The 23,074-nt window shown below is 45.8% G+C and overlaps 1 protein-coding gene across 1 annotated transcript in view; it reads left to right on the forward strand.

Moving 5' to 3' along the window:
- LOC144125201 (uncharacterized) overlaps positions 1-23,074 on the forward strand; it is a 79,245-nt gene that overhangs the window by 13,051 nt on the left and 43,120 nt on the right. Inside the window, exons 2-14 of the mRNA XM_077658404.1 lie at positions 1,661-1,755; positions 6,148-6,192; positions 10,415-10,462; positions 10,768-10,800; positions 12,354-12,380; positions 12,651-12,794; positions 13,623-13,931; positions 15,963-15,998; positions 16,068-16,115; positions 16,189-16,236; positions 16,396-16,425; positions 18,760-18,888; positions 21,674-21,964. Coding sequence (XP_077514530.1) covers positions 1,661-1,755; positions 6,148-6,192; positions 10,415-10,462; positions 10,768-10,800; positions 12,354-12,380; positions 12,651-12,794; positions 13,623-13,931; positions 15,963-15,998; positions 16,068-16,115; positions 16,189-16,236; positions 16,396-16,425; positions 18,760-18,888; positions 21,674-21,964 — 1,283 coding nt within the window. The remainder of the gene's footprint in view (positions 1-1,660; positions 1,756-6,147; positions 6,193-10,414; positions 10,463-10,767; positions 10,801-12,353; positions 12,381-12,650; positions 12,795-13,622; positions 13,932-15,962; positions 15,999-16,067; positions 16,116-16,188; positions 16,237-16,395; positions 16,426-18,759; positions 18,889-21,673; positions 21,965-23,074) is intronic.

Here is a 23,074-nt window from a genome sequence, read left to right on the forward strand (position 1 = left end):
GATTGGGTTGCAAGCACTTTTTTAACATCATTTCTGCAGTTTGAGCCATTCGAAGCAAAGGATACATCCTTACATCCTTAATAATACATCCTTAGTGTTATTTTTAACTTTTACTACCCCCCCCCCCCCCCGTAGCTTCTTCACCGTGTGCGCGAGTTTGACCTTGAACCGAGGAGAAACCACGTGGCAGCTAGACGTCACACAGTCGCCGCCATCACCGAAACCGAGCGCTCGCCTCTGCCTAGTCACGTGACAACCATGACGTCACTCAAACGCAGCTACGCCGGAGCCGTGAGCTCACTCTGTCCAGATTGCCTCTGCTGCCTCTCAGCCTGTGCACACGGATTGCAACAGCTCTCGACACTTTAACGGCAGCAGTCATCATGGATGATCCAGGCGAGACGCAACCAAGTCTAGACAATCTTTACCAGGCTTAACTATCAAGCTTTCTCTTTGGTTACTTAGGATGAGCCGGGTTAACCTTTTGCCCATTTTTTTTCAAACGATGTTTACTGCCTCAGAGAGAAAATGGGCGTGTAATGATCGTTGCTTTGTATAAATACAAGAAGGAAGGCGGACCAGCTGCCGTAGTAAGTATGGTGTTCGGCTTCTGAGGTCCACTCACGTAGGATGCAATCCCCGCTGTGAAGGCAATATTCCGGTTGAGGCGAAATGCGAGAACAGACGTGTGCTGAGCGATGTCAGTGCTCGCTAGCCCTAGGCGGTCGAAATTAGACGTTTTTTAGCAAGCCGGAGACGTATACCGGTTTACCGGACCCCTCTCGCGCATGCGCAGAGGCATTGTTGGGGTGAGGGGGAGCCACTGCGCGTGCGCAGGAGGGGTCCGGTAAACCGGTATACGTCTCCGGTATGCTAAAAACGGCTATTGATTCCGAGCCCTCCAATACGGCGCCTTTCATGGGCCATCCGCAGCTATGCGATGTCAAACCCCATATACCATACCATACCATACAATGTCATACCATACCAGTAAAAAAGGCAATGATGAATTCTTATTGCCTTCAAGCCAGCCTCACTATAAGCCAATAAGACGCGATGGCGAGAACTGTAGATGAAAAAATGTAATGTCGAACTCTGAGGGGTCTGCCGTTGATGGCCATTTTTTTTCAGATTGTATCACTGATGCTTTCTCTGAGTATTCAAATTAAAAGCACCAAAACTGAAAACTAACTTAGTAGCTAAGTTAAGACAATATGTTTGCCCAAGTAGAAGCACCGCGGAAAAGACGCACCATAAAAAAGAGGGGCAACAAAGAGAACGCATCGTGCTCTCTCCCTGGTTTTCATTTAAAGAGTCTGTTCAGTAAATTGCGCAGAAAAAAAAAAACGTGACAGCCTGCAATTTTCGTTCGCTTGCAATGAATGCAGGTCGTTAACGAATCCCGCTCGAAGCACATGTCGCGTGCTGTGGCCCAAGCGATGAGGAGCTCAAAAATACGTTTGCCAGCGTTGAGATCGGTGGCTACCACTTGGCTCACATAAATAAACGTAGAGAAAGGACGTAAAAATCATACGGACGAGCGCGGTTCCTTTGGTTCTTGTGGCCAGACTTCGCGCTTTTTTGAGTGAGCTAATATTAATCACCTAACCCAGCAATTTACTTACCTTAATCGATTGCTCATTGGCCTTCTTTTACGCAGCGATGCCTGTCCTGCTGGATCCGAGACATGTCCGGAGTTCGGCTCAGCTCCTGCCGCCGCTCTCAAGTACCTCGTATGCGGAGCGACGAAGAACGGTAGGTGACCTCACTTCATTTCTTTTAATTGGTTTTGGGGGAAGGAAATGGCGCAGTATCTGTCTCATATATCGTTGGACACCTGAACCGCGCCTTAAGGGAAGGGCCTTGTGTTTGAGCGCTCGCTTCGGCTTCGGTAGGTCGGGGGTTCGATCCCCGCGGCTGCCGGTCCACCCAGCCGGTCAAACGAATGGGAACAAGCGGTCCCCCGGCCATAGCGCTCGGCTTTTCAGGGGTGCACCGCATGGGAAAGGTAGCCTGTGCCGCCAAAGTCCCGTCGATTGTGGGCAAGAAACGACTAGAAGCGGTGGAATCCGCAGTCGGAATGAACTCGGCTTGCTTCGTGCAGACAAACTTAAGGAATGCGAATGCGACTTTCGCAGAAAACTAAGATAAGGGAGGGAGTGAAAGAATAAAGGAAGAAATAGGTGCCGTAGTGGAGGGCTCCGGAATAATTTCGACCACCTAAGGATCTTTAACGTGCACTGACATCGTACAGCACACGGGCGCCTTAGAGTTTTGCCTCCATAAAAACGCAGCTGCCGCGGTCGGGTTCGAACCCGGGAACTCCGGATCAGCAGCCGAGCGCCCTAACCACTGAGCCACCACGGCGGGTCACTTCATTTCAGTGTTCGTGTAAATAAAGCATATAAAATTCCCTAATGGCTACCTCGTTCAATGTTTGTGCCCAATTCTATTCAGTCTCTTTGATTACTCCGTTAAAACCTCGCAGCCTTAAAAACTGGATACACGATGATATTAGACAAATATATCGTAGTCCTCTACAGGGTGTTTCATGTAATTTGAGCCAAGTCTTCAAAAGAGGAGATGCACCGAGGATGCATCAAGCACTTAAATATTGTTTGCCGTTGTGTAGCGAAACGCAGAGTGTTATTAAAATTCTCCAAATTAAGTATTACCTGAAAATAATTGTACAAAATATAAAATATTCATTTTAGCATAAAGTACACCCCCGTAAAAGGTATACATCACAAGGGGTTTGCTTGTGAGGCCTGGAGTATGCCTCGTTATGCATTCTCATCGACCGTAATCACTCGAACGATAAATATCTTCGTGTCCTCTATCCTCTCAAGCTTTAACCTGCTGGATGTGCTGGGGAGCCCTGCTGAACAGCTCAGAAGCAAACCCCTTGGGCTGTATTCTTTTCACGGGGGCTGTACATTTCGTTAAGATTGAGGCGATGGGGGGGGGGGGGGGCAGGAACAGCCGAATCAATTTTCGTAGCAACGTCCTCCTGCGTGATTGTCTTTTCCAGTTTTAGAAAGGCTCTGAAAAATTAAGAACAAAAAACACGTGACATCGAACTGCACAATGAAAAGAATATATTAAATAAATTGGGGCGACCTTGAACCATAGAGCTCCTAAATGTTATTTAGAGGGAAAGTTGGAGCCACCGTCTATGCGTATTTCAGCACTTCATTCACCACGGGAATGCAGGGCTTGACGACGTTTCGTGTTTGGATTGGCCGGTGTTAGGCCGAAAGCGTGGATTGCACCTCGAAATTAACAGGTGCACCTCGATTCTCTCCTGTATACGCATATTAAGTTATTTAAAAACTGCGTTTGTCACTTCTGCAATAGATTTAACGCGAGTCGAAGTTTCGTATTAGGCTGGTATGGAAACTTCAGAGTATTTCTTCGAGGTTCGCGTCGGGAAAAGTCATATTTTTACGGCTGTATCCCGATCTATGCTCAACAATAACGAAGGCAAGTAAGAGACCTCTTCTTCCCGGCATTCCTGCATCTCTCCATCGTGGATTATATGTATCGCCGCCAGCCTTCCCTCTAGTTATATTAAGAAACTCCATGCCTTGAACTGCACGATTCCACCATATTCATTTCCTTTTTTGTTTTGTCTGTTGAGTTGTGAATAAAAATGTCGTCTCAATTGGCTTTCGGTGGCCTGCCTATTACAAGCGCACGCGTTAGATGTTGCGGGCGAATGTGCTGACGCCATTGCAGGCCGATGCTGACGGCGGTGTCGGCTGCTTACTGCGGCGTGCTGAGCGCACATGCTTCAGGCCTCTGAAATACGATTGAGAGCGCTTCAGTACGGTAGCGCAAGTTCACCGTCATTATTTTTTTTAATATTCAACGAACTTTCTTTAAATGCTCGAGAAAAATATCACGCCGGAGGTTCGTTGCTACAAATAACAGGTTAGGCTGTTTCTGAACCCCTTCTACAGGTTAACGAAACGCGCTTGGATTTAAAAGGAATATTTGAAACTTTTAATTATTAATCTTAGCGAATTGTTTAATTAGATTGAATTTAAAATGCACTCTGGGGTGGGCCACACTATGGCAAACACTATATCGTAGGCTTCACGTATCTCCGATGTTCCTTTTTTTTTTTTGCCTTTGGCTCAAGTTTTGTGAAATACCCTGCATTGGCGATTGCGAAGATCTATAACGGGGATGCCTCATTTGATCCAATATGGAGGCATTTGGAGGACTGCTCCTCTAGTCAGGCTAAGTAGAATCGGTTTTTTTTTTAATTTCACAATAAACTCGCGCCTGTTCGTCAAAGATGGCAACCTCGTAGGAGCCAAAATATGTCTTAAGACATTTTTTTACTGCAAAGTTATCGCAGTAACTTCTCAATATGCGAGCGAACCACTCAAGCAAAGGAGAAATTGGGGCTGTTGACTACAGTTCGCGGCGTCAGCGCAGTGTGGCATCGAATTCATGAAAATCGCCAGTAGTTCGCGGGGTGTCAAAATTGGCGGCAGACGCAAGGGTCTTTTTTTCAGTAAGAAAATTACGCATGATTTTTTATTATTTATCATAACTAACTGTTCGTGTTGTTAGTACGTGAGTTTCATTAGGAAGTTACTGGGTGCGTGAACCAATTGCAGTAGCCGACGAGGCGATAGCAAAGAGAGGCCAAACAAGGTGAGAATATACACCTCACAATTGCACCAGGTGTGGCCTCAATGCCTTCAAATCTCGTGTTCATATCTTGGCTGCTGTGTTCAAGTCCTGGGCAACCGCATATATGTTTGTAAAGTTTACTTATTCGAGAAAATCTTCAACGAATGACAATGCTATGCTACAACCAGGAGAATTATAGATCAATTAAAGGCTTGCGGATAATGGCGAAACAGTAGGTAGATGCGGAATAAGAGAATCCAGGGGGACCCCGCTTTGTGTCTAGCAAATGAAAAAAAACTTTGGGCACGCTTAAGCTTCGCCTTCAAAAATAGAACACGATAGCGTTATCAGGTCCCGTTCGCTTCGCCTACTCTACCCTCACACAACGACCTCACGCTCAATTAGCGTATGCCTAATTATTCAAGTACGCATCAGTGCATGTCCCTTAGACAATTTACTTAGTCAAAGGCCACAATGGATACAATAGGTCCACCTTCATTCAGCTTGAACCAATGAGCCTTCATCACTTGTGGGCAGCGTGCCCAAGCCAACCCAGTCCTCTTTTCAGCTAAATTACGTGCCCTTGGTTATAGAAACCTCCCCGAGAAATTTGGCGTCAATCCGAACATTCATTGACCAGTTCCTGACTTTTATGAACACTTCGCTTCCATCGGAATTTTTCGTTCAGGAGCAGCGACGTCATCGACGACAACGCCGGGTTTTTTGTGGCACGGGTCTTTTGATGCTGTCGCATTAAAAACTTTTTTTTTAATGCGACAGCATTACTTGGCTATGTCGGCAAAGCCGTTTCATCAAAACGTGTCGGCAGTATTTGTGGCGTTCTCAGAAGAGACAGGATCAAACGAATGGTTGCAATCAATAGAGGGGGTAGTGAAGATGATGATCAAAAAATTATGTCGATAGGTTGATTAGTTAACTAATTAGAGCCACAACTTTCGAAAAACCGTCCAAATAATGTGGACGTCGATATAGTGAGAAGACGGTAAAACAACCGTGCATGTCAAAATAGTGCAAAAAATAGGCAAAGGAGTGGAAATAAAGTTTGAAATGGGTTGAAATAAGTTCGAAAACTGGTAATTAATTGAACAAAAAGTTTGATTGGCACAGATTAATTAATTAGAAGCAAAATTTGTTGGATGGTCGAATAGGCTGGACGGGGATATAGTGGGGGACGGGAAAGCAGGAATGGCGCCGAATTTGAAAAACCAAACTGTGTGATAGATGTGAATGGGTTGTAATCAGAGTAAATGTGAAGAGAGGCGACGAGTACCCAGGAGGCGTCAATGCTTTCGCATTCTTCCAATGCGGGCCGCCGCAGTGACCTCTGACGGTTTTTTTTTTTTTGCGTTTGCGATAACAAACGTGTACTAATCGCCAATGTAGCTTTTGCTGGCGATAAGGTTACTCGCGAGGTGATACGGCTTGAAATGGAGTGAGTTGAACTTGCACCAACATTGATCTCGCTGTTCTTTCTTTCAGTAATACTTGTCACGGTTGGCCTCGTCGACCATCCCCGCCTGAAAGGTACTGTCACGTGCGCCTGCTTCAGCGACTGCGGTTAAAACATTACGCGGCGCTAAATGAGGCGGCCGCTTTTATTTTTTTCTACACTGGGCAAGTTTACTCACCCTTTGTGATAGATTATATGCATGTGGTAAACATAACAGCTGCAGTTTATTACGCGACATGAACAGGTTTCCTCGTTAGCTGCTGCTAATTCATCACTCTCTTCTTTTATTTCGAGTATTTCGCATGTGAAAAAAAAAATGCGGCCAACTACACTTCAGCAGCGACAATGCCCGCTTAACAACTCCGTTCGCTGCAACAAAAAAAGAACTCGGCTTTTGTTATCTAGCCTTTATAAACGGCAGTGTATCGCACAGTGTTGGGTGCCATAATGTGGGGCATAAATGTGTCTTTTTTTTTTGTTGTTCTAAGAACCGCTGTCATCTACAAGTTATTCCTAAAATAGATGCACGTTAAGTTGCCACAACTTTTTCTCCTCGCTGCGTTAGCCTGCGTTCTAGTAAATAGTAATAAAAAAGTAAACCCCAATAATGTGTCTGCGGACGTGGTCAAATTATTCACTGCATTTCCATAATTTCTCGCACCCATCGCATAAGTATGCCGGTTTTAATTGCACCTGTCGGATCAGATAGGTGCTTACCGTTTCTTTTTTTCTTTTTGTACGTATGGCTGGCGGTGGTGGTGGATGGTTTAAGAAGCAGATGGAGTTAGCCTTACATTGTGGACTTAGGAAAGAGGTCCACCCGTGCAGCATAGTCAGAGCAAAAAAAAAACTATTCTTGCCACTGACCACAGAGGCTAGTACACTGTAATAAGTTCAAATATTTTTTTTTTTTACAACGGTGGCGGCTAATACAAGTAAAGGTGAAGCCTTAGTATCATGAAAGTGATCCGCAAGAACATCGGATACAGCCACCAGTGAATGTAATGATTCTAAAAAAAATTAAAGGTTGCTGCGTTTATCACCTATCGTTTTTCCATGCAAGCGGCATTGGCCCTATAATGCTGTGAAATTATGGCACTGTTACCTCAGCATTACGTGCGCAGCACTGCTCCAAAGCGATTCGTCCAGATATAAGGTAGTCGGTATTGTAAAATCTTAAATGGCGCTCTGTTGTTCAAACGCCTCATGATATTCGGAATCGTTTGCATTCAAGTCTAACCAAATCTAGCTTTGCTGTTTGAATGCTTGAATGCCGAGAAAAGTGTCATAATTACGCTCAAGGCATATCACTCAAGCGCAGATCAAGCTTGGAGCTTTTAATTAATAGCATAATTCCAAGGCAATCGAAACAGTTGATTACAAAACTGATTAATTAAGAACTTTGTGTGTCAACAGAGCGACAGGGGACCGACAGTGATTCTTTAAAATACAAATTGCATGAAAGCTTAGAAGAATGTGAAACAATGCAACAAAAATAAAACTTGCTGCTGGAGTAACTGGTGATGGTTATGCGGAGAAAATCTCTGCCAGTTCGATTATATGAAAATCGATGAAGAGAGAACATATACACTTAATTTTTCTGTGCTCGTTAGCATGCTTTGAGAATCTTAACAAAACAAGCATACGAAATTGTTACGAGCTTAAGGACTGATATTTGCGTTTAAAAAAACGTGTAAAGCAAGAAATAAAGCAAGCAAGTTTATCTCTGCATTGTTTCATCTGCAAAGCAGGCGTAGAAAACACTTGTTTTGCATTCAGCGATATCATTAGTATGCCCAAAATAAAGATATTTGGCATGAATTTAAGCGAGATTTTTCGATGCATTCTTTTAGAAATATCTGCTTGGATATTCTTTGCTTTGTTCTTCCGATCTTGCTAGCAACAAAAATAAATGAAAAGGTGCTACACAAAAACAAGATGCAGCAGCCCAACAGTCGGTCGTAATGAATTATCCTTTGGAGTACCGCAGCGTTGGCCAAGTGGTTGAGCATCCGCCTCGCATGCGGGAGGTGCAGGGTTCGATCCCCAGTGCCGCCGGGTACCCTGCGGTTATACAATTTGTACAAGCTTTCCCCTGGCCTGGTGCTCGGCTTATGAGGGGTGAAATGCTTGGGAAATTGGTCATTGACTCCACCATGAGTAATCGAAAAATACACTGTGCCATGGCGCTCGTTGGCCGCAGATGCCTTTGCGCCATAAAAATCCATAATCATCACCACTTTCGATAGCCATTAGCATGATAGTAACTAGTTAGAGGAATGTCCAACAGAGGCTTGTCCACGACAAGTACTTTTAAAGTGGCAGTCATTTTAAGGAGACGCTAGTTAACCTCCCATCTACACTCAAGGCACCGTGGGCACCGAATGAACTTGCTACAAAGGATTAATACCAAGCACAAAACCAGAATAACTGCAGAGTGCACTCGTCTCAAATGATGGAAAATGAAAATCCCGGCTTCTTTCGCACAATAAAGAGAGGCACCTGGATTTTTTTTTATCACAAACACTGAGCGGCGACAATTTTCTTGTGATTGGGATAGTCTGAAAGGATTCAAAAACCTATTTGTTAGTTCTGTCTCTCTGCAGATAAATAGGAACACTTACATAACAGCCTCCCAAGCCAAAGCCAAAGCTTCCGCAGAGTGTTATGTTTTGTCGCTTTCCCGTCTCTTGCCTTCGCTGTTGTTGTGTACTAGCCGGTAAGATTCACCGAGGAATGCCTAAAATCACAACAGAATGCTCGCCAGCCCACTAGGCGTGAGGAAGAGTGAAAGGTGTGAAATACAACTACTATAAACAACAAGTGTTACAACCTAAATCGAAGTCGGTCGTTCATCTTCCTCTAACACGTCACCAGCTACCGCATGCAGCTCTGTCAAGGACGCCGAGGGAACGCTGCTGGATAAAAAAAAAAAGTGATCAAGAAAGGGGAGTGACAGCGTTAACAACCCTCTTGAAGACCGCTTTCGCAGTCTGCATCTTTGCTGCCACACACCTTCGACACTGCCAGGGCGGTCAGGGCGGATGCTGGTTGGCGTTGTATGACAGCGGAAACTATTTGTTGTTGTTGTTGTTGTTGTTGTTGACCTCACACAATGGCACATAATTTGTTATTCGGTGTTTTGTTTTCATTTTCGCTTGTTCTCATTGTAGTTCATCTCGAGCTTCTCGTTCTTGAACTCAATAAATGAGAAGTTCCCCGATGCCCCGTACTAATATCAGTGCAATCCTAGGCCTAATCGCCCCGGTGGTCGCCCCGCTAGTCGCTCACTAAGAGACCGAAAACAATTTATTCTTGGCTTGTCCTTCGCTGTCCTTGCATTTTACACCTGCACTGCTGTTATAGTTCAGTGACAATAGCGATCCGAATACCCCGGACGAAGTCTCTTGCGCAGATACCACTAGGAAAAGATTGTGTTGTATCATGTTGTTCCAGCATCCACGCATTGCGCATATCTGTAGAAGAAAGAGTGCGTTATGTTGTCCTATGCTAATATTCAGCGGTAAAAAAAAACGCGGTATTCGGCTTGCGGAAAGATTAAATCTAGATGCGATGAAAATGCCGTCTGGAGACATAAAGCTGAGACACAGGAGGAACCTGCAGTGTTTCTTTCAGATACGGTGTGAAGCAGCGACTACGAGTGCTGCACTGATCGACAGAACGCGGGCATGCTAACGGTGAAGTTTTCCTTCTGAATCACTCAACCGGTGCTATTCAAGGGCGCTGAGTAAATGTCACTCGCCTCTCTCATAGCAGCCAGGCCCTCGCTTCCTCTTACCTGGCCGCTGCAGCCACCGACTAATTACCCCCGAAGCGCCGTGTATACAGCCCTGATTAAACGTTGTCCCTGTCCCTTGGATATTCAGCGCAAACTTCTGCCGAACATAATTTTGCTGCAGACTCTGTAATGCCTGCGCAGCCGAGCCTAACGCCATCTAGAAAACATCAAGCTCGCACTTATCAATTCGTTCTCAGTGTATCGCCTTTGACTCCGCTGGGGCATCGCAGACAGACGCTAATTTCTTGGTCCGCCCCGCGACTAAATTAGCGAAGCGACCGGGAACGGTTTGGCGGCATCTCGTATGGAACTCGTAGGGTAATATGTATCAGTGTGAGACGCGGCTGTGATCGGAGTTGCTGAAGCGTGTTCTGTGCAACTCGTCACGTCATCCTCCGAAAGTAATATATATACAAAAGGAGAATAGAGAAAGAATAACGAGGAAAGTGAAAAAATAAAAAAAAAATGCTTCCTCTCTGCTCGCTTCTGTGTTACAGCGCCAAGCTGGCTGTCACCGCAGAGGCTGCTCGCTGTGCAAGTCGACCGTAAGCCCGCACACTGGCCGTGCATCTATTTTTTATTTTCCTTGCGTTCTCACTGGCGTGTCTCGCCTTTTGCTTTGCGTTTCCCCTCCAGCGGCATGGAGAAGCAGCCGTGTTAGACGGCGGGACATCTTAATTAGGCGAGACCTCCGTGTCTACGCGGGCAATTAGGGAGACTCGCCATCTCTGGTTGCGGTGTTGATTTAAGGGGAAAACTTTCGCCTGCCTCGTCTTCTTTTCCCTTCGTTCCCTGCATCCCTTTCCACCACGCCTACCACTTCATCCGGGCTTGCTCCACGGCTGTCCAGGAAACATGGCCGACGGCAGCATGGCGGTGAGAGGTTAGTTTGATTAAGCCAGACGCCGCAGGACGCCTGCTGGATGTGCTGACCTTTTTTTGTTGAGTGAGTGAGTGAGTGAGTGGGAGAGTGAGAGAGTGAGTGAGTATGTTAGTGAGTGAGTATCTGAGTGAGTGAGTGAGTGAGTGAGTGAGTGAGTGAGTGAGTGAGTATTTGAGTGAGTGAGTGAGTGAGTGAGTGAGTGAGTGAGTGAGTGAGTGAGTGAGTGAGTGAGTATTTGAGTGAGTGAGTATGTAAGTGAGCGTGTGAGTGAGCGAGTGAGCGAGTGAGTGAGTGAGTATTTGAGTGAGTGAGTGAGCGAGTGAGTGAGTATGTGAGTGAGTGAGTATTTGAGTGGGTGAGTGAGCGAGTGAGTGAGTATGTGAGTGAGCGTGTGAGTGAGCGAGTGAGCGAGTGAGTGAGTGAGTGAGTGAGTGAGCGAGTGAGTGAGTGAGTGAGTGAGTATTTGAGTGAGTGAGTGAGTGAGCGAGTGACTATGTGAGTGAGCATGTGAGTGAGCGAGTGAGCGAGTGAGTGAGTGAGTGAGTGAGTATTTGAGTGAGTGAGCGAGTGAGTGAGTATGTGAGTGAGCGTGTGAGTGAGCGAGTGAGCGAGCGAGTGAGTGAGTGAGTGAGTGAGTGAGTGAGTGAGTGAGTGAGTGAGTGAGTGAGTGAGTGAGTGAGTGAGTGAGTGAGTGAGTGAGTGAGTGAGCGAGCGAGCGTTTTACTTTCAGGACAGCTTTTCTCCAAGTAGTGTGGCATACTGCAGTCCAATACAACTCGCTATGAAAGCGGCAAATGCCCAAAAGACTCCTCCCAACCGATGACGTCGGCCTACTTTCATGACGACGCGGTCAATAGCCTAGCGTATCACAGTCACCTGCGATCCCACGCTAGCGAAGTTGACCGCGACGTAAATAGGTCAACGCGGATGGTTGGAGAACCTCCTTTGACGGACATTTGCAGCTCGAACTTGATTTGTATTCGCCTGTGTGGTGGCCGAAGCTAAGTAATTGAAAAATTATGCCAGTCTGACATTTGGGAAAGATAAACCCGAACATTCATTTCAGTTTTTTGCATTATTCGAAGGTTGTACTGTCACTACTGTATTGCTAGAGTTTTGAGTCTCCAATGTACATGTGGCACTGGTGGAAGCAGCATTGCTTTTAGTTTTTGTGGCACAAGTTTAGAAACGAAGAAATTCTAAGCATTCCAAAACAGTTGTTTTCTTTGTCTCCTGAGTAGCTCTCACTTTAGACATCCGTGCAGTTTGTCTTCATGTTTCTATTTCGGAACTCCCATAATATTCCCATAATATTTCATATCTTTCTCAGTCATTTAAAGTGATCGGTGGTTAGACATCTACATGAAAACAAAAGGCGAATGCATGCGCACGAGCAAATCTCGCGAAATATACAAAATTAGCAACTGGTTTAGAAAATTATTATCCAAATCTTTGACTCCGTTATAAACTGAGTTAGAAACAAGATTTATTAAGTAAACAAGTAGAAGGATGGCTTTAAATTGAAACATTTCTTTTTTTTTTCCTTCTCTCAGTTTCCGACACTTCGCAAGGTGAAGGAGGTGAGTGCATATTTTCCTTATGCACTCGTAACGAGTGTCTACTACAGCATGTCAGTTTGTATCAAAAGTATGGTGAGTCACATTAGAATTTTTCGCGGATGTTGTGGGGGCTGACAACTCAAATGAAAGTCGCCTTCAACCCAGGCCTTCCTTTCATTTGATTACAATCGATGGGCTGCTTTTTTGCGAACGCCAGGCGCTGTGGAGCGCCCAAAATGTTTATCATATTCCCTTCCGTGCTGTGTTAGTCTCATTTCGACACAAACGCAGCCGTTGCACTGGCCACCGGCGCATGCAAGCGCTTCAAGGTCAAGAAGGTCTTCGACTTGTCTCCGGGCGCTCCTCCGAGGCCCCTGGCCGGATTCGCGGACCTTCTTGTCTCCAGCGGGTGCGACACGAAAGGCGCCTTCGCAAGTAAGCACCACAACTGTTTATTAAAACCGTCCCTCTGATTTACCACAACTGCCCTAATTCAAGCCCGTTGCTTCAATTTTTTGTTAGCTATCAGCCACCAAACGAGGTGGGAGTGGTTAGAAACAAAACGTGTTTAGATTTTGTGCAACATTTTCCGTCAAAAAAAAAAAAAATAAGATGGGATCAAAAGAGAAGATGTGTTTGAAATTGGCGGGTGCTTAATATTGGGTTAGTATGGTAGGTAGAGCCTGCACATTCAATTGTAAGTAAAAAGGAATGAGTGGGGGTGGCTGGCGCAAAACAAGGTAATTGGAAACAACTGAGAAAGGCCATTTTCCTGCAGTGATATCAACTCTGATGATGATGATGATGATGATGATGATGATGATGATGATGATGATGATGATGATGATGATGATGATGATGATAGTAGCAGCGGCAGTGTGCTGAGCTTTAACCGGCCGCATCAGCCGGAAACCAATGCACATAGACAATAGCAGAAATATATGGTCAAGCTTAGGTGGTAGGAAATCAAGGCGATAGGAAATAATACGGAGCTCACCTCAAAGGCGCACATCACATTCCTCTCTGTTTTTTAGGAACACCAGAGGTCATAAAGAAGAAAATTCATTACCTAAGAAGTCATTTAAATAGGTTCAATGACGTGTCCTCCATTTCTCGCCCTCACAGCGATGCTTTGAAACATTATGTAGATGCATGACTATTTTTTTTCGTCTGCCATTTATGAAATGTGCACAATGTCGGATCGGTAACACAGACTGCCTTCCAATTTCCCTCTATCTCGTTCGCTATTTCCCCTTACCACAGGACCGGGCCACGTGATCATAGTGTCAGAGAGGCCCCTGAACGCTGCCGAAGCCGATGTCCTCCCGTTGGGCGGCGGTGTGTCCGTGTACCGGCTCCCCACCCACGTCAACCTCACCTTGCCTGCCTGCTTCGAACCTCAGCGACGCACCGGCCGCAGGCCTCCCGAGGAAGCGCTGCTGTTGGCCGACACAGAGCCCGACGTGGACGTCCCTTGCCGGCTAGGGCACCAGCCCCCCAGCTTGGGCTGTCCGATCTGCGTGCCTTACCTTACCGACGAACTGAAAGATCGCGCCTGCACGGCTCCTGCGGGTCAGTCAGCACTGTCATTTCCCGACTTCCTTCTTCACAAGAAGGCCACGAATACGAAGTCAAATAGAACGGGAAGTTGTAGTTAGTGCTGATATATGCGTGCAAGCAGTTGACGTCACAAAGAACAAGTAAGGGCCCATGGAGGTAAATGCATGGGGATGCCTTGTGGCGCGTAGGCAAGCACTGGACTAACAACAAATAATAATAACAAACGAAGAGGCAGCCGAGAGTGTTCTGTGCGGGAGGCAAGCATCCCAATCCAGTCCCTAGATTCCGCCAACAACTGGCTGCGAGCATTCGTGACGCCACCTGGTCGCTGAAAAAGGCGAAATATTCGCTCGTGAATGCTCTAGCTCCATGAAGAAAACTGACCCCCCGGAGGCAGTTGGCGGTACGCCGCTGTTAACAGCAGAGAGACTGGGTGTACATTTCATGGAGGCTTCAGAAATGTAAAATTTCTACTAATGGTCGCCTAAAACGGACACCATACGTTTGCACTTATGCATAGACTGCTCTGCGCATTTCGCACGTGAATCCTATACCAGAAGCACTCCAGATACGGTGCCAGAAGCGCTGCGTGTGCTGCCGGTTGTCTACCCGTACTTTTATTACCACGTTCGCAATGTAGAGAGCAGACGGAAAGCCTCAGAAACAAAAAAAAACAACCTAAGCTAGGCGACAGGTTGTTTAAGACCTTTTTAGCTGTCTGGCATCTAACTCTAGCCGATCGCTAGAGCTTAATTTCGGTAGCTCAGTTTAAACCTGGCTTAGCGCGATTGTATCGCGAAACGCTTCTGACAATAGTTGCACACGCTTTCATATATGCAAACAACCCCACGTAACTAAAGCTACGCATAAGTTTGCTCCTTGCTCGTCCTGGTTCTCAGTTTAACCCTATGGGCAAGCAGAGGTAGGCCGATTGCACTGGCAGTGTGATTTACTGTACATAACTCCTTTGTGCGGCCAGAGCGCACGCGTGATAAAACATGTGGTCATTAACTGTGACTATTGCAGTAAGAGCAAACCGTAGATACTCAATAAAATAGATGCAAATTCAAAGACATTTCCACGGGACCGTCGTAAATGAGAAGAAAAAAAGAGTCTTTGTGTATCCCTCAGCAACCTCTCTTAAGTCCCCTCTAAGTGCATAATGTAAAGGACGCCTTACATGCGTTATGCATCTAAAGGATGCCTTAGGCACGCTCAGGAGCACCCGTCTTTTATGGAGTGCCGCTTCAGTGCAGGCTTCGAATCTTGTTTTGTCGTCTCGTCTTTTTGTGTCCTACTCCATTGAGTGCTCAGGTTCTCTTCTGCCTAAGAACATGATCTTTAGTGAATGGCGTGTCCAGAAACAACGGAAACAGCGAAGGCGGGGGCGAGACGCGAAGCTTTATAAGCCCCTCAGTTTTACTCCTCTAGATCAAGTTGACTCAGTTTTGGGGCCTTTTTTAGTTTGCTTTGTCCCCTCTGACGCTTTTATTCCGGCTAGGTTAGGCGCTGGTCAGGTGTCTTCCAATCGGTTTGTATGCTAGTTCTTGCGTACTAAAAAGAATGAGTGCCTAGCATTACGTGAGACGAAACCGGATGCTGAAAATTTTACGAACTCAGACTGTTGAAATATTGAGATCCCATTTCAATATTTGTGGCCATGCGGGCAGATAACTAAATGCCAGGAATTTCAGGAAAAGACGACTCGAACAAAGTACTTTGTGCAATGTATTTAGCTTTGAAGGTGCGCTAGTCCAGCGCCATGATCTGTAGTGATATCCGCATGGACTGTTACTGCATTCAAGCTCTCAAGGAAACCGTAATGAAATGCTAACTTCCTAGTTTTTCCAGGATATATGTGCCAGCAGCGTTCCGTTCATATATCTCATCGAAGAGTAAAAGAGCTTGCAACAAGTGACAAAATAGTAATGACTTGATAACTCGCTTCTATTCTTTTTTTTTTATTTATGGCTTCCGCGTGTCGTTTGTCCACGTGATACATTTGAGTATCTTTTAAATTATTTTTTCCTTCCTTTCCTTCAGCATTCATCGTGAGAAGAAACGCTGAACGGCTCGCAGGTGAGACAAATTAGCTTTCCTAAAAGTATAGCGCCGATGATGCTTACCGCGGCCGAAAACCGCCCGCAGTGCACGACCCCCGGAAGCCATGGTTTGTTCCGAAGCTCGAAATCTCGCGTGAGTATTTCCTTTTAACTTTTATGCGTTGGGCGTGGCTTCCGGCAATAACAGGACCTCTTTCACCGCTCAGAAACAGCACCACTACGATCCGACAGAAAGATCAACATTCGTGTCCAAGGTACGTCGTGAGCACTTTTTGGTGAAACATAGAAAACTATAGCAATGCCGTCAAAATACAGCGTAATTCACTCATTAAAAAATAATAATAAGCGCGCACTGGATTGCTTCGCCGTAATGAATGCGTAAAATGCACACCGATGTTTTTGTTTTCTTGCAGAGAGAAGGCCACTTGGAACCAACGGGTCCGGTAAGGTCTGCGCTCAGCGCTTTTACGCGGCATGTTTTATTTATGGACGTTGTCAAACACGGGGCAGTCGTTCAGCCTGAGGAGGCCTAATCGCCTTATGTTGCAGAACGTCAATGAGGAGGGAGGGAGGGAGGGAGGGAGGGAGAAAGGGAGGGAGGGAGGGAGGCGTTCGACGACGGGGTCCAGAATGTCAACTTGGCCCGAACGCTCGTAGCTGGCGTCGTCGGTGAAGGCGATGAATAAAAGAACAAATAGCTCGAGAGCGCGCAGCGTGAATCCGCTTACGCGCGTGTGCGTCGCGCTAATTAAATCGCCCGATGCGGAAGCGGTATCCGGAAGATGGCGGAGGAAATGCAACAAAAAAACGCACAGAACAGCATTCCTGTAAATTTCCTTCCCGCCGCGAGTTTAACGACCCAGTTTGATTTCAGGATGTTGTACAAGACAGTGCACGCAAGCTTGATTTCAACGTAGCGAAGGAAGGCTCGAATGGATCTTCACGTTCATCGCACGATGTGACTTATGCCCTGGCAGAGCATTCCAACGACGTATGGTGTGCCTTTAAAGGGTGTAACTTTGCTTTCTTTTTCTCTCTCTCCATCTATCACTCCGGCCTTTCTATCTCGATAGAAATACGGAGGAAGGGGGTGAAGCGGGATTCTTTTCGCCGTTCCTTCTATCCAGGGTTTCCGCTGATTATGCAGCCCATCGCATGCAGAAAAATAAATGATTTCACGTACAAAGTTGGCCACCGCTGTAGAAGCTATATAAACAAGTGTCAGAAAGCACTAGAGAATCGAACGAGTCATTTGTATCATCGCCAGCCTATCCACGTCCATGCGGGGCAAAGGCATGGCCCATATCCCTCCAGTTATCCCTGTCCTATGCCAGCTGCGGCCACCTTATCCCAGCAAGCTTCCTAAACTTGGCAGCCGGCCTGACTCTCCGACGCCCGTTGCTACGCTTACCCTATCTTGGAATCCAGTCCGTTACCCTTAGATACTATCACATTAAATGGCCTGACCATGTCGATTTCTTCTTGATAGCGGCTAGGAGTCGTCAAGTCGCCTTTGTACCCTTACCCATTTTGGTGTCTCCTTTTCTCTTAACGTTACACCCGTCATATTCCTTTCCATAACTCGCTGCTCTCTCATCAATTTAAGTTGAACCATTTATTTAGCTTCCGCGTGTCTGCCCATAGGTTAGTACCGGTAAAATACAGCTGTTTTGTACGTTCCTCTTGAGGGATATTGGTAAAACTGCTCCTCATCACGTGAGGATTGCCTGTAACATGCACGCCACACAGTACTTGTGCAATAGTTATTTCGCTCTCTTGGACAGGATCTGCAGTCACTACCTGCCCTAAGCAGATAATACTTTGCTGACCATCACATACTGCTATTTCATTCCGAAACTATGGAACGTGACACTATATTTCTTCATATTAACTTTTTGGAGCGACCGTTCTGATTTGCCTGTCTATACGTCCTCGATCATGATTTGTGCAGCGGTCAGTATTCAAGCGTGTCTATGACGAATTAAGTTTTCAAAATAGCGAACGAGAAAAGAGCAACTAACGAGGCGGTGACAGACAAGTGTGTTCTTCTCAAATGTCCTGCTACTAGACACCTTTGAACCCCATAGGCCGCACTTCGAGAGACGCGCAGCTTGGTCGCATCCCATTGCTCGAAGCACTATGCATGGAAGGTGTACAGATGTGGAACAAAATTAGTGCCAAACGACAGGGGATAAGAAAGAAGCAGCAGCTGCAACTTCACTGAACATAGTCGTTAGAACCCCCAAAGACCGGGGTTTCTCTCCAGGGGGTTTTATTTTAGTGTGGATCTTTTGCTTGTTATATATGTGCCTGAAAAAGATTACCTGGTCTTCTGTAGTTGTAGCCAGAATGAGGCAAACATGTCCGAAGGCAGGAAAAAATTCCTGTTGTTGATTAAGGCAATTCGTTTGTTTTTAATTTGGAAAATTGCATCGAATTCATGGGGTGAGAGTTTTGTAAGTTAACATATACTGGCGCAGTACGTGGAAACATTAAGACTAGTCTACTATGTCATGGCATCTATATTTCTTTCTTATTAATAATTTTGCACATCTTTGCCTGTGGACTGTAATTTAAAAGTCTGACGTTTTCTTCAAAGCACCTGGATTGGAAAACTTGTCGCGTCGCGCCGCTCCTATCCGTTATTTTTTTTTTCTCTTTGTGCCGCCTCTTCAGCGAAGAGAAAAGTCAGTGTGTGCCTTCGTCTCGTGACGTTACTTATTAGTGGTGTATACTCGACACTACTTGCCATGTCCGTTCCGTCCCTCCTTCCACAGACCCGACAAAGTGTGTCCAAGGAACTCTCGCCATATTTGATGACGTCAGCCCGGGAGGTATCGACACCGCGACCAAGCAGATCAACTTCATAATGAGGTCCCACTGCTCCTGCGAGTTTCTCACGAAAGGTGAGCTCTCCATGCATGCACTACTCTATTAATAAATAAAATACAGGCCCCGAAATAGCATTCAGCTTTATTTAACAAGTCTAAAACATGCAGGACACGCCCCTCGCTGTCCTTTTTGTGTAGCCTCCGAGAAGTTCACCTCTTTTTTCTTGCCCACTTTGACGCCCGCACAGTGTGTAACAGCCGACCGGCATTTTGCCACCTTGAGAGTCACGGGATTCATTTTAGAGGCCCGGTTCTAATAGCTGATATGCCTCATTGCTCTTCGACCCAGGCATCACCGCTTTCTAAATTGCTGTTTATTTCATCCTGTTTTTTTTTACTTATGTATATCGAGTTGTCGGACCAATGTCTTTCGTTATTCATATTTTCCACACACTGTCAGCGAATGGAATCGACTTCCACAGAAAATTGCTGAATGTCACAACGAAACGTTGTTTCGGGCTTTGTTGTAAGATGTGTAGCTGCTTGCGCGGTGCCTCCGTTTAATTTGCTCGCTCATTTCTTTCAATTTTTTCTTGTTTGTTATTGTGGCGCCATTCTGTTCTTTTCTCGTCTCTTTTTTCACACACTGGCCTCTCGCAAACAATATGTATTTCCCCCTTGCAATAATGCCTCGAGTGCTGCAGGTAGTGTAAATAAATAAATAAATGAAAAAATTCTTATGCGGAGGTAGCAAGGCCCGGGATTTTGCACAACTCACACCATCGTTTCCCGTTAAAAACATCATTTTTACTTTTGTCGCCCACCCCGGCATTTTGTTGGGAGAAAAGCTCGCATTTACGCTGCGAATATGCATAGGAGGAGAAGGTGGAAAAACTTTGCTTAATAGAAAATCGGTCAGCCACTCCTGTGATGGCCCCTTAGCCCAGGAGGCCCCTGACCGATCCCACCAGCATGGCCCGCGCGACCTGAAGCATCCAGTGCCGGACGCGGTTTCATTGCTATGGCATTAAAATCCTCATCGAGAAAAAGAAATGTGTCCCCGGCGATAAAATTTGCCCGTTGGCTTGAGGAAAGTGACGTCACCAGATAGGAAGTGACGTCACGTCCTGCAAAGGCATACACATCCTAATGCTAACGCATTGCCAACTCATAGTGGAATTAGATATCCGTGCGAATTATTTGGCTCCTCGGCTTCTTAGTCTATATATAGGCTTTACTGCAAGTTCAGGGCATCTGAAACCAGATGCGTTGCTAAGAAAGGGGTATCACAAGGTGTAGAAGAAGGAAAAGCAGAGGGCAGTTGCATTTCTTATTAGCAAGGCCACTCCGGTTTAGGGAGTACTCAGGAGAGTAGAGATAAGCTGCGTGCGCACATCCCGAATGTGGTTTGTTCTCATAATCGGCACAGCGCCCTACAATCTGCACCCTATCCTTGAGAACTTCTAGATTCATCCTCCTCCACGGAAGTTATACCTCGGGACCCTAATATAAACTGCACAGTGTGCGAATGAGATGAAGAGCAAAACGTAAACAGGCAGCGTAAATTGCTTCTGAAGAGGAATGCCTAAATTGTAAGTTCCAATACGCCCTTATAGCAGATATTCTCTCACTAGCATGTAATTAATCTTTAGAGCCTTAAATGCGAACTAAAAGGGCCAGAGGGCTTTTTTTTAACAGAACAGTTGAAGCGAAGAAGACAGAATTCACTATCCTGTTAGAGCGTTAACACACTCTAAAGATGATTTGAGCACAAAATCACTGAGGCGCAGGTATTTTCCCGCACACGAAGGAGGTTATCAAGGGCAGCTTTTGTACGTAATGAAACTATATTTTCCGTTTACTATCATTATTGTGAAAGTTAGGGCATATCGAAACCATCTCGCATTTCGTCCTAAATCTGCGCAGACTGTTCCTGTTCCTGTTCGTTTTCGGGCGTGAAAAACTGCACTGAGATGCTAGCGAACAAAAATAGTCAGCAGTCATTTCTATCTAAAGAAAAAGCGCTAGAGAAATGAGGTTCTATATTTCTTTTCGAAAAAATTGGCGGTGTTTTAGCTCTGGTTAAACCTGGAGTGACGCGATAGCTACAGCTGGCCGAGTGGAACTTGCTCAGTTGAATTCCAAAGTGCCGCCGACAGCTGCTCTGCACCACGTGACCAACCACGCGACAGCGTGGCGGTGCAGCACGGGGTGGCGGCGCCGCCGACGCCACGGCTCCGCCACGCTGAAGGCTCGAAATGCTACCGTAATGTAGCTATCGCTACAAAATAGTCATTTCTGGATAATTTTCGGTCAAAACAAAGGTAGTATGAGAAAGGGCCTGGTATACTGGCGAAGCAAGTGAAGCGCTGTACTACAGACAGGTCTTTAGTGGCCGGCATGAATCTGCAAGACAGTTCAGCAACGCCGCTCACCCCACAACGGCCAATGTGCATAGAGTTGGCGGGAATATAATCAATGAATTATGTAATGAAGTGGCACTGGGTCGGCGGCGCACCATTTTATAAATATCCCACCTATCCGTTAAGAACGTCTCGGGTATGAAAAAAGCTTAAAATTATAAACTTCCCTCTTGCCAAGCGTTTTCTTACGGTGCATTCCAATCTGCGATCCGGAGCAAGTTTTCTTGCTCCGTGAAACCAAAGAGGGTGTTTCAATGGGCGATTTAGAATCAGATCGGTTGATCTATTTTGGACCGCGATGGCATGATCCCTAGACTCCCTAGACATCTTGCTCTTCCGCGGATTCGGAGGGGTGCTCCGGATCGCCCACTGCAATGCCCCATTAGATCTCTTGATCGTTACTAAACCTTGCTTATCATCTCATTTCGATTGCACAGATGCCGGCTACGCCGTGCTGCTGCACAGCAAGCCCATTCCGAAGCCGGGAAGAATGGTGCAGCTGGACGAGAGCTTCACCATTGTCTCGCTGCCTAAGGGCGTCACCAATCTGACGTCATGCGCCGGAGGCGATGCTGACTCTGAGCTGATGCTCGGCGACCAGCCAGCCCTTGAGGGCGCTGCACCGCGACAGCGTCAAGCCCTGGCGGCACGGGTGCCCCAGAGCTGCCCCGTCTGCCACAGCGACCTCGAGCCGGACCTCTACAACCCCATCTGCGAAGCCCAGACAGGTAGCAGTTTTCGCTGTTCTCATCTCCGCAGATAGAGGCAGCCACGTGTGTTCAAGTAAAAAAATACTTTAAAACAGGGGACACCTTCTTCAGGTGGGTGCAGATGCAGCCCCACAAACGCCCGTAGTGCAACTAACTTCACTTATTGTACAGCACACTCTTAAGCGACGGTTGTTTAATTGCAACAGTGTTCAGCGTATTCATGGTACCACTAAAGCTTTCAATAATTCATTTTCGCCAACTGTTATATCCGAGTGGAATGTACTCCCTGACGGTATTGTCAATGAAACCAACTCAGTAAAATTTAAACACTTATTGACTTCTTATTTCTCTCATCAATTCCTGTAGAATGCCTTTTATTTACCTATTTATTGTGTTGGTAATTTCAGTGCGTTTACTGTTTTTATTTGTGCTTGCCATTTATATTTGTGTTCTATCTTTGTGACCCGTTATTACCATTTGTTCCCCCCCCTTATGCAATGTCCCATTGGGGTCTTAAAGGGAAAATAAATGATGATGATGATGTAATTATTGTACATCTTGACCTTTTTAACGAAGTCTGAAGATAGCTTCGCAAGCAATTCTTTGATTGATTTCCTTATTCCTCACTGTATATTCGTCTTTCCTCTCTCTCCTTTTACATTCCCTCTTCCCTTTTTACAGTGCAGGGTAGCCTGACTTACGCCCACTGCAACTGCAAGGCGTAGCCAGGCTGATTATTATTATTATTATTATTATTATTATTATTATTATTATTATTATTATTATTATTATTATTATTATTATTATTATTATTATTATTATTATTATTATTATTATTATTATTATTATTATTATTATTACAAAACGCATTGCTCTACGGGCTATGCGTACACTCGGCTTCATCTGCAGGCTTTCGAGAGAGTTTCGATCCCCACTTCCTTTCTTAAAGCTCTACCTCTCCATATGCTTGCCGCTTTTGGAATATGCGTCTGTTGTTTGGAACGGCACTTGCCAGTCGAACTGTGAAAAAATCGACAGAGTTCAGCTAAAGTTTTTACGCATATTTCAACATCGGTTTTCTTGCAAAACTTCCAGCTCTCGTCCCAGACGGAGTAACTCACTGCAGCT

The sequence above is a fragment of the Amblyomma americanum genome, chromosome 3 (assembly GCF_052857255.1).
Source record: "Amblyomma americanum isolate KBUSLIRL-KWMA chromosome 3, ASM5285725v1, whole genome shotgun sequence".
Lineage (NCBI taxonomy): Eukaryota > Metazoa > Arthropoda > Arachnida > Ixodida > Ixodidae > Amblyomma > Amblyomma americanum.